Source organism: Anoplophora glabripennis, unplaced genomic scaffold (genome assembly GCF_000390285.2).
Source record: "Anoplophora glabripennis isolate ALB-LARVAE unplaced genomic scaffold, Agla_2.0 scaffold136, whole genome shotgun sequence".
Taxonomy (NCBI): Eukaryota; Metazoa; Arthropoda; class Insecta; order Coleoptera; family Cerambycidae; genus Anoplophora; species Anoplophora glabripennis.
Window position 1 is genome coordinate 737,596 of NW_019416313.1, and position 11,007 is coordinate 748,602.

The following is an 11,007-nucleotide window of genomic DNA, read 5'->3' on the forward strand; positions in this document are numbered from 1 at the left end:
AATTAAACTTTTATTTCATTTTACTTTAGTAATTGCCATGTATCCCTTGTATTTGTTAAATAAGTAAGAATATTACTGTTTGTATTTGTACGCCACTTTTAAGAATAAAAGGAATATACAAATAATAACTTAATCTTAAAATTGTGTTGAAATGCTGCCACTAAGAAGGCAGTTATACTAAAATGACAACATTTGAAACTCTTAGACGATGTTGTCGATGTTCTAAAATGGAGAAATAGAATTTTAAACTATCTGTAAAATTAACTAGTCTTGGCGTTATTAGAGGCTTTCTCTTATTTCCCAAAAGAGAAATCCTTAATATTTTCAAAACATAAGTGCGTGATATTGAGCAACAGTGACCAACGATGATATAACAAACCATGCTGGATCTGCTGCGAAAGAGTGGTCTAGTCTCCAATATAAACCACTTTTTTATTTTGTTTGCAGGTGCATTTATACGTAGAATAACATTTTGGTCATAAAATCGAGGTGTTACACCTTTTTTTAAGATGTTATTGAGAAATTGAAGAAAACCCCTTTACAGGCACCGAAATTGATTCAGTCCGTGTATACAACACTGGACTATTTAAGGACTTACCTTGTTCCGCTCTCTCCTAGGAAATTTGATAGAGACCTACTTAACTAAAGAAAGCATGCAAATTTACTATGACTGTTCTAGTTTGGGCATTTTGTTTCACTATAAAAGCGACTCTACTCGTTTTGGGGATTATACCTCTTTGCTTGTGTCTATTCGGAAAGCCATGCTGTGGGATGACACCGCTTTAGGGTCAGGCAACACGGATAATGTTGTACCTGGAGTTGCATCCCCTTCTTCTTCCTCTTCCTCGTCCCCTTCCTCCTCGTAAGAAAATTGGTGCTTCCTCCTGGGAGGAGACACGATTTCCACGTCAATGATAGGCGACAACCTATCCTCGGACTTTTGAGACCCGGTCTCTGTGGGTCTTCGTGAAACCTCAATCGACAAGCCGTATTCGGCCTGTTTCATCTCCTCGTAGTGAGACATAACCAATTTTCTGGGAAGAGATACAGCGGAGGATATGTCTTGTGTGGCTATTTGGTCTGGAGCTGTGTCCGCGCAGATTATGAGGTCGGAGACCCTGTGTTCGGTTTCGTGAATGGACTCCAGACTTCTGCGCTGCCTAGGAGAGGACGGGGAGATGGATTTGAATCGACCATTGGCGTCGGAGCTCACGTCATGGTCTGAAGGAGAACTGGGTAAGGCTACGGATTCTGACAAGCTAGAGTCTGTGGTGTCGATAAGCGACATTTCTGTCTCGTTTTTTAAAGCAGATACTACCCTTCGAATGTTTTCCAAGGGCTGTCTGTATATTACCTCGATGGAACCGGTGTAGTTCTGGGTTCTGGTGAACACTTCGGAAGTGATGAGTTTAGTGCCACCACTAACCGATCTCATTCTTATTGGGCTACCTGGTAAAGAGGTGGGGCTGGTGCTCTTGCGATCCTCCTCTACCAATTCGTGGCATGTGGTAGGGATTACGGATTGGCTGCGGATCCGGTCGGAAAATTGGACGGTTTTATCGGAATCAAGTTTCGTGGACGGTTTCTCACCAGACTGCGTGGAAAACCTTTTGATATGTTCAGTTACAATGGTGCGGCGTAATTTGGTTGGGGAGGGACTAGGTTTGGGACTGTCGATTCTCGTTACTAGTTCTGCCTTATAAACTTTGGCATCTGTAGGATATGTAGTGATGCTTTGTGGTTGCTTCTTTTCGACTATTTTATTCGTGTCGACTGTTTTGGTTCTTAATTGTTTCTTTGGTGTTGAGTGGACTGATGAAATGTACCTAGAAGTTTTCATTTTTTCTATTTCTACCTGTTTCTCAATGTCCATAGATTGCATATCTTTTATTTTCTTTTGCGTCGCCTCTTTCGACTGGGAAACTTTTTTGGTAGCAGTAGTTTTAGTATGGGTTTGCTTATAGTGCGACTCGATCTTCTTTTCCACTTTATGTTCGAATTTAAGTTTGCTTTTTATTTTTTCGTTGGCGTTGTCAATTTCCCGCTTATCTTTAGTTTTCACAAGTTGCACTGTAGTTTTGTCCTTGGTTTTTTCAATTTTCATGTCTCTAGAAACAGTAGACTGCATGTATCCGTGAATGCGGGTATCGTACTTTCTAACAATTGAGGTAGGCTTCGGCATTTCTGGAGTTTTAGATTTTTTCCGCAAGTAGTCGTGTCTTTTATGAGGACTCTCTTTCGGAGTGTCTCTAGATGGACTGTCAGAGCTGGATAATCTGGGCAAAGCTGTCTTAATTAATTTAGGAATGTTTGACTCGCCTTTAGATTGACGTGAACTGGTTCTAATTACTTCTGTTGATTTTACTTTTTCAGTTGACCGAGTCTTTGACGTTTTCTTCAAAATTTTACCTTTAGAGGTTTGCTGAGTTCTCCTATCATCATCAGAACTTATATCAGCGTCACTTGTCACTTTTAGAACCTTCACCTTCTGACCTTGACGTCCAACTGACATCTTTTTCTTTTCGGCTTCCTCCTGTATTGATTTAGATTTAGTTTGTTTTGACTGCACAACCCTCATTTTTTTACTCACTTTGTCTTTCTCAAAATGTGTTTTTGTTGTTTCCTTCACGTCGCGAACAGTTACTTCCAGCAAATCGTCTTTCATCACTATATCGGATGTTAACACCTTGTATCCTTTATTAACGTCATCCGATAATTTTAATTCTTGTTTCGTAGGTTGTGATATTTCTATAATCGAAACGTGAGATTCAGTTTCCAATAGTGTATGTTCTAATTTATTCGAAGAATCGGTTTCAGAAGAAAATGGTTCGGCGTCGGTTTCAGACAACTTTGCTGACTCTCTACGACAGGAAGATTGGTACTCTGTCATGTATTCGGCATCATGCCTCTCAAACTGTATTTCTAATGATGGATGCATAGCTTTAGTTTCTATGTCTACAAGTTCTGGCGACTCAAGCAATTGTTCTACATCTATTAAAGTGGTAGTACCTTTAGTCATCTCTTGAACCTCGTCATGTTCTAGAAAATGATCACTATCCTTTGCTAGTGTGGTGGATGATTCTAATTCTACAACTGGCAGTTCCGAACCCTCAAGCGTATATTCTACTGCAGCAGTATCTCTCCTAACACTTTTGACGTGAGTAGGTTTAGTAAAATATTTCTGCTTCTCCCCTAAAGTCTCAGATTTTTTAATTGCTTCGAATTCAACTATACTTTCAACTATTTTTGTAGGTACTGCTACAAATTTTTCTTTCTCTTGGGTAGTCTTAAGAAGTTTGACTTTTTCTGAAAGTAGTGATGATTCAGCTAATGGTATTTCAACTGTTTCTTTCTCTTCTGGAGTCTTAGCTTTCGCAATTGGTTCCAGTTCAGCGGGAAATTTAACTTTCTCTGTAGGTAGTGCTGGTTCAGCTTCAGCTATTTTAACTTTATCCTTCTCTTCAGGCGTCTTAGCTTTCGCAATTGGTTCAAGTTCAACAGGATATTTAACTTTTTCAGGGGGTAGTGTTGGTTTTGCTACAGGTATTTCAACTCTATCTTTCTTTTTTGGAGTCATAGCTTTCGCAATTGCTTCTAGCTCAACAGGAAATTTAACTTTTACTGTATATAGTGCTGGTCCAGCTTCAGGAATTTCAATTTTATCCTTCTCTTCAGCAGTCTTAACTTTTGCAATTGGTTCCAGTTCAGCGAGAGATTTATCTTTTTCTGTATGTAGTGCTGGTTCAGCTATAGGTATTTCAACTTTTTCTTTCTCTACTGAAGTCTTAGGTTTCGCAATTGTTTCTAGCTCAACAGGAGATTTAACTTTTTCTGTATCTAGTGCTGGTTCAGCTACAGGAAATTCAACTTTTTCTTTCTCTTCGGAAGTCTTATATTTCGCAGTTGGTTCTAGTTCAACGGGAAATTTAACTTCTTGTGTAGGTAGTGCTCGTTCAGTTACAGATGATTCAACTTTTTCTTTCTCTTCAGGAGTCTTTGCTTTCGCAATTGGTTCTAGCTTATCTGGAGTTTTTACTTTTTCTGTAGGTAATGTTGGTTTATCTACAGGTATTCCAACTTTTTCTTTTTCTTCTGGAGTTTTAGCTTTCGCAGTTGGTTCTAGTTCAGCAGGAGATTTGACTTTTACTGTAGGTAGTGCTGATTCCGTTACAGGTATTTCAACTTCTTCTATCTCTTCAAGAATCTTAGCTTTCGCAATTGGTTCCAACTCAACAATAGATTTAACTTTTTCTGATGGTAGTGTTGGCTCAACTGCAGGTATTTCTACTTTTTCTTTCTTTTCAGGAGTCTTAACTTTCGCAGTTGGTTCTAGTTCAGTAGGAGATTTAACTTCTTCTGTGGGTAGTGCTGGTTCCGTTACAGGTATTTCAATTTTTTCTTTCTCTTCGGGAGTCTTAGCTTTCGGAATCGGTTCCAACTCAACAGGAGATTTAACTTTTTCTGTTGTTAGTGTTGGCTCAACTGCAGGTATTTCAACTTCTTCTTTCTCTTCAGGAGTCTTAACTTTCGCAATAGGTTCTAGTTCAGTAGGAGACTTAACTTTTTCTGTGGGTAGTGCTGGTTCAGTTACAAGTACTTCAACTTTATCTTTCTCTTTAGGAGTCTTAGCTTTCGCAATTGGTTCCAACTCAACAGGAGATTTAACTTTTTCTGTTGGCAGTGTTGGCTCAACTGCAGGTGTTTCAACTTTTTCTTTCTCTTCAGGAGTCTTAACTTTCGCAGTTGGTTCTAGTTCAGTAGGAGATTTAACTTTTTCTGTGGGTAGTGCTGGTTCAGTTACAGGTATTTCAATTTTTTCTTTCTCTTCGGGAGTCTTACCTTTCGCAATTGGTTCCAGCTCGACAGGAGATTTAACTTTTACAGTTGGTAGTGTTGGCTCAACTGCAGGAATTTCAACTTTTTCTTTCGCTTCAGGAGTCTTAACTATCGCAGTTGGTTCCAGCTCAACAGGTGCTTTAACTTTTTCAGTAGGTAGTGCTAGTTCAGTTACAGGTATTTCAACATTTTCTTTCCCCTCAGGAGTCTTAGCTTTCACAATTGGTTCCAGCTCAACAGGTGTGTTAACTGTTTCTGTAGGTAGTGCTGGCTCAGCTACAGGTATTTCAACTTTTTCTTTTTCTTCAAGAGTCTTAGCTTTCGCAATTGGTTCTAGCTCAACAGGTGTTTTAACTTTTACTTCAGGTAGTGCCGGTTCAGCTACAGGTATTTCAACTTTTTCTTTTTCTTCAGGAGTCTTAGCTTTCGTAATAGGTTCCAGCTCAACAGGAGTTTTCACTTTTTCTGTAGGTAGGGCTGGTTCAGCTACAGGTATTTCTACTTTTTCTTTCTCTTCGGGAGTTTTAACTTTCGTAATAGGTTCCAGCTCAACGGGTGTTTTAACTTTTTCTGTAAGTAGTGCTGGTCCAGCTACGGGTATTTCAACTTTTTCTTTCTCTTCAGGAGTCTTAGCTTTCGTAGTTGGTTCCCGTTCAACAGGAGTTTTAACTTTTTCTGTAGGATGTGTTGGTTCAGTCACAGGTTTTTCAACTTTTTCTTTCTCTTCCGGAGTTTTAGCTTTCGCAATTGGTTCCAGCCCAACAGGTGTTTTAACTTTTTCTGTAGGTATTTCAACTTTTTCTTTTTCTTCAGGAGTTTTAGCTTTCGAAATAGGTTCCAGCTCAACAGGAGTTTTCACTTTTTCTGTAGGTAGTGCTGGTTCAGCTACAGGTATTTCAAATTTTTCTTTCTCTTCGAGAGTCTTAGCTTTCGTAATAGGTTCCAGCTCAACAGGTGTTTTAACTTTTTCTGTAGGTAGTGCTGGTTCGGCTACAAGTATTTCACCTTTTTCTTTTTCTTCAGGAGTCTTAGCTTTCGCAATTGGATCCAGCTCAACAGGTGTTTCAATTTTTTCAGAAGGTGGTGCTGGTTGAGCTACATGTATTTCAACTTTTTCTTTCTCTACAGGAGTCTTAACTTTCGTAATAGGTTCCAGCTCAACGGGTGTTTTAACTCTTTCTGTAGGTAGTGCTGGTTCAGCCACAGGTAATTCAACTTTTTCTTTCTCTTCAGGAGTTTTAGCTTTCGCAATTGGTTTTAGCTCAACAGGAGTTTTAGCTATTTCTGTAGGTGGCGCTGGTTCAGCAACAGGTATTTCAACTTTTTCTTTCTCTTCGGGAGTCTTAACTTTCGTAATAGGTTCCAGCTCAACAGGTATTTTAACTTTTTCTGTAGGTAGTGCTGGTTCAGCTACATGTATTTCAACTTTTTCTTTCTCTTCAGTAGTCTTAGCTTTCGTAATAGGTTCCGGCTCAACAGGAGTTTTAACTTTATCTGTAGGTAGTGCTGGTTCAGGTACGGGTATTTCATCTTTTTCTCTCTCTACAGGAGTCTTAGGTTTCGTAATTTGTTCCAGCTCAACAGGAGTTTTAATTTTTTCTGAAGTTAGTGCTGGTTCAGCTGCAGGTATATCAACTTTTTCTACCTCTTCAGGAGCCTTAGCTTTCGCAATTGGTTCCAACTCAACAGGTGTTTTAACTTTTTCTGTAGGTAGTGCTGGTTCGGCTACAAGTATTTCAACTTTTTCTTTTTCTTTAGGAGTCTTAGCTTTCGCAATTGGTTCCAGCTCAACAGGTGCTTTAACTTTTTCAGAAGGTGGTGCTGGTTCAGCTACAGGTATTTCAACTTTTTCTTCCTCTTCAGGAGTCTTAGCTTTCGCAATTGGTTCCAGCTCAACAGGTGTTTTAACTATTTCTGAAGATGGTGCTGGTTCGGCTACAGGTATTTCAGCTTTTTCTTTCTCTTCAGGAGTCTTAGCTTTCGTAGTTGGTTCCCGTTCAACAGGAGTTTTAACTTTTTCGGTAGGTGCTGTTGGTTCAGTCACAGGTTTTTCAACTTTTTCTTTCTCTTCAGGAGTCTTAGCTTTCGCAATTGGTTCCAGCTCAACAGGTGTTTTAACTTTTTCTGTAGGTAGTGCTGGTTCGGCTACAGGTATTTCAACTTTTTCTTTTTCTTCAGGAGTCTTAGCTTTCGCAATTGGTTCCAGCTCAACGGGTGTTTTAACTTTTTCTGAAGGTAGTGCTGGTTCAGCTACAGGTATTTCAACTTTTTCTTTCTCTTCAGGAGTCTTAGCTTTCGCAATTGGTTCCAGCTCAACAGGAGTTTTAACTTTTTCTGTAGGTAGTGCTGGTTCAGCTACAGGTATTTCAACTTTTTCTTTCTCTTCAGGAGTCTTAGCTTTCGCAATTGGTTCCAGCTCAACAGGAGTTTTAACTTTTTCTGTAGGTAGTGCTGGTTCAGCTACAGGTATTTCAACTTTTTCTTTCTCTTCAGGAGTCTTAGCTTTCGTAATAGGTTCCAGCTCAACAGGAGTTTTAACTTTTTCTGTAGGTAGTGCTGGTTCAGCTACAGGTATTTCAACTTTTTCTTTCTCTTCAGGAGTCTTAGCTTTCGTAATAGGTTCCAGCTCAACAGGAGTTTTAACTTTTTCTGTAGGTAGTGCTGGTTCAGCTACAGGTATTTCAACTTTTTCTTTCTCTTCTGGAGTCTTAGCTTTCGTAATAGGTTCCAGCTCAACAGGAGTTTTAACTTTTTCTGTAGGTAGTGCTGGTTCAGCTATAGGTATTTCAACTTTTTCTTTCTCTTCTGGAGTCTTAGCTTCCGTAATAGGTTCCAGCTCACCAGGAGTTTTAACTTTATCTGTAGGTAGTGCTGATTCAGCTACGGGTATTTCATCTTTTTCTTTTTCATCAGGAGGCTTAGGTTTCGTAATTTGTTCCAGCTCAACAGGAGTTTTAATTTTTTCTGAAGGCAGTGCTGGTTCAGCTATAGGTATATCAACTTTTTCTTTCTCTTCAGGAGTCTTAGCTTTCGCAATTGGTTCCAGCGCAACAGGAGTTTTAACTTCTTCTGTAGGTAGTGCTGGTTCAGCTACAGGTATTTCAACTTTTTCTTTCTCTTCAGGAGTCTTAGCTTTCGTAATAGGTTCCAGCTCAACAGGAGTTATAACTTTTTCTCTAGATAGTGCTGGTTCTGACACAGGTATTTCAACTTTTTCTTTTTCTTCAGGAGTTTTAGCTTTCGAAATAGGTTCCAGCGCAACAGGAGTTTTAACTTCTTCTGTAGGTAGTGCTGGTTCAGCTACGGGTATTTCAACTTTTTCTTTCTCTTCAGGAGTCTTAGCTTTCGTAATAGGTTCCAGCTCAACAGGTGTTTTAACTTTTTCTGTAGGTAGTGCTGGTTCGGCTACAGGTATTTCAACTTTTTCTTTTTCTTCAGGAGTCTTAGCTTTCGCAATTGGTTCCAGCTCAACAGGTGTTTTAACTTTTTCTGAAGGTAGTGCTGGTTCGGCTACAGGTATTTCACCTTTTTCTTTTTCTTCAGGAGTCTTAGCTTTCGCAATTGGTTCAAGCTCAACGGGTGTTTTAACTTTTTCAGAAGGTGGTGCTGGTTCAGCTACAGGTATTTCAACTTTTTCTTTCTCTTCAGGAGTCTTAGCTTTCGCAATTGGTTCCAGCTCAACAGGTGTTTTAACTTTTTCTGTAGGTAGTGCTGGTTCGGCTACAGGTATTTCAACTTTTTCTTTTTCTTCAGGAGTCTTAGCTTTCGCAATTGGTTCCAGCTCAACAGGTGTTTTAACTTTTTCTGAAGGTAGTGCTGGTTCGGCTACAGGTATTTCACCTTTTTCTTTTTCTTCAGGAGTCTTAGCTTTCGCAATTGGTTCAAGCTCAACGGGTGTTTTAACTTTTTCAGAAGGTGGTGCTGGTTCAGCTACAGGTATTTCAACTTTTTCTTTCTCTTCAGGAGTCTTAGCTTTCGCAATTGGTTCCAGCTCAACAGGTGTTTTAACTTTTTCTGTAGGTAGTGCTGGTTCGGCTACAGGTATTTCAACTTTTTCTTTTTCTTCAGGAGTCTTAGCTTTCGCAATTGGTTCCAGCTCAACAGGTGTTTTAACTTTTTCTGTAGGTAGTGCTGGTTCGGCTACAGGTATTTCAACTTTTTCTTTTTCTTCAGGAGTCTTAGCTTTCGCAATTGGTTCCAGCTCAACAGGTGTTTTAACTTTTTCTGAAGGTAGTGCTGGTTCGGCTACAGGTATTTCACCTTTTTCTTTTTCTTCAGGAGTCTTAGCTTTCGCAATTGGTTCAAGCTCAACGTGTGTTTTAACTTTTTCAGAAGGTGGTGCTGCTTCAGCTACAGGTATTTCACCTTTTTCTTTTTCTTCAGGAGTCTTAGCTTTCGCAATTGGTTCAAGCTCAACGGGTGTTTTAACTTTTTCAGAAGGTGGTGCTGGTTCAGCTACAGGTATTTCAACTTTTTCTTTCGCTTCAGGAGTCTTAGCTTTCGTAATAGGTTTCAGCTCAACAGGAGTTTTAACTTTATCTGATGGTAGTGCTGCTTCAGCTACAGGTATATCAACTTTTTCTTCCTCTTCAGGAGTCTTAGCTTTCGCAATTGGTTCCAGCTCAACAAGTGCTTTAACTTTTTCTGTAGGTAGTGCTGGTTCGGCTACAGATATTTCAACTTTTTCTTTCTCTTCAGGAGTCTTAGCTTTCGTAATAGGTTCCAGCTCAACAGGAGTTTTAAATTTATCCGTAGGTAGTGCTGGTTCAGGTACGGGTATTTCATCTTTTTCTTTCTCTACAGGAGTCTTAGGTTTCGTAATTTGTTCCAGCTCAACAGGAGTTTTAATTTTTTCTGAAGGTATTGCTGGTTCCGCTACAGGTATATCAACTTTTTCTTCCTCTTCAGGAGTCTTAGCTTTCGCAATTGATTCCAGCTCAATAGGTGTTTTAACTTTTTCTGAAGGTAGTGCTGGTTCGGCTACAGGTATTTCACCTTTTTCTTTTTCTTCAGGAGTCTTAGCTTTCGCAATTGGTTATAGTGCTGATTCAGCTACGGGTATTTCATCTTTTTCTTTTTCATCAGGAGTCTTAGGTTTCGTAATTTGTTCCAGCTCAACAGGAGTTTTAATTTTTTCTGAAGGTAGTGCTGGTTCAGCTATAGGTATATCAACTTTTTCTTTCTCTTCAGGAGTCTTAGCTTTCGCTATTGGTTCCAGCTCAACAGGTGTTTTAACTTTTTCTGTAGGTAGTGTTGGTTCAGCTACAGGTATTTCAACTTTTTCTTTCTCTTCAGGAGTCTTAGCTTTCGAAATAGGTTCCTGCTCAACAGGAGTTTTAACTCTATCTGTAGGTAGTGCTGGTTCAGCTACGGGTATTTCATCTTTTTCTTTTTCTTCAGGAGTCTTAGCTTTCGTAATAGGTTCCAGCTCAACAGGTGTTTTAACTTTTTCTCTAGGTAGTGCTGGTTCTGCCACAGGTATTTCAACTTTTTCTTTTTCTTCGGGAGTTTTAGCTTTCGAAATAGGTTCCTGCTCAACAGGAGTTTTAACTCTATCTGTAGGTACTACTGGTTCAGCTACAGATATTTCAATTTTTTCTTTCCCTTCAGGAGTCTTAGCTTTCGCAATTGGTTTTAGCTCAACAGGTGTTTTAACTTTTTCTATAGGTAGTGTTGATTCAGCAACGGGTATTTCAACTTTTTCTGTCTCTTCAGGAGTCTTAGGTGTCGTAATTTGTACCAGCTGAACATAAGTTTTAACTTCTTCTGTAAGTAGTGCTGGTTCAGCTACAGGTATTTCAACTTTTTCTTTCTCTTCTGGAGTCTTAGCTTCCGTAATAGGTTCCAGCTCAACAGAAGTTTTAACTTTATCTGTAGGTAGTGCTGGTTCAGTTACGGGTATTCCATCTTTTTCTTTCTCATCAGGAGTCTTAGGTTTCGTAATTTGTTCCAGGTCAACAGGAGTTTTAATTTTTTCAGAAGGTAGTGCTGGTTCAGCTATAGGTATATCAACTTTTTCTTTCTCTTCAGGAGTCTTAGCTTTCGCAATTGGTTCCAGCTCAACAGGTGTTTTAACTTTTTCAGTAGGTAGTGTTGGTTCAGCTAGAGGTATTTCAACTTTTTCTTTCTCTTCGGGAGTCTTAGCTTTCGTAATAGGTTCCAGCTCAACAG

The 11,007-nt window shown here is 39.3% G+C and overlaps 1 protein-coding gene across 1 annotated transcript in view; it reads right to left on the bottom strand.

Annotated features, from left to right (window-relative positions):
* The window catches only part of LOC108911613 (titin-like), a 53,404-nt gene that overhangs the window by 35,617 nt on the left and 6,780 nt on the right, over nucleotides 1-11,007 (bottom strand). The window contains exon 2 of the mRNA XM_023454047.1: nucleotides 734-9,831. Coding sequence (XP_023309815.1) covers nucleotides 734-9,831 — 9,098 coding nt within the window. The remainder of the gene's footprint in view (nucleotides 1-733; nucleotides 9,832-11,007) is intronic.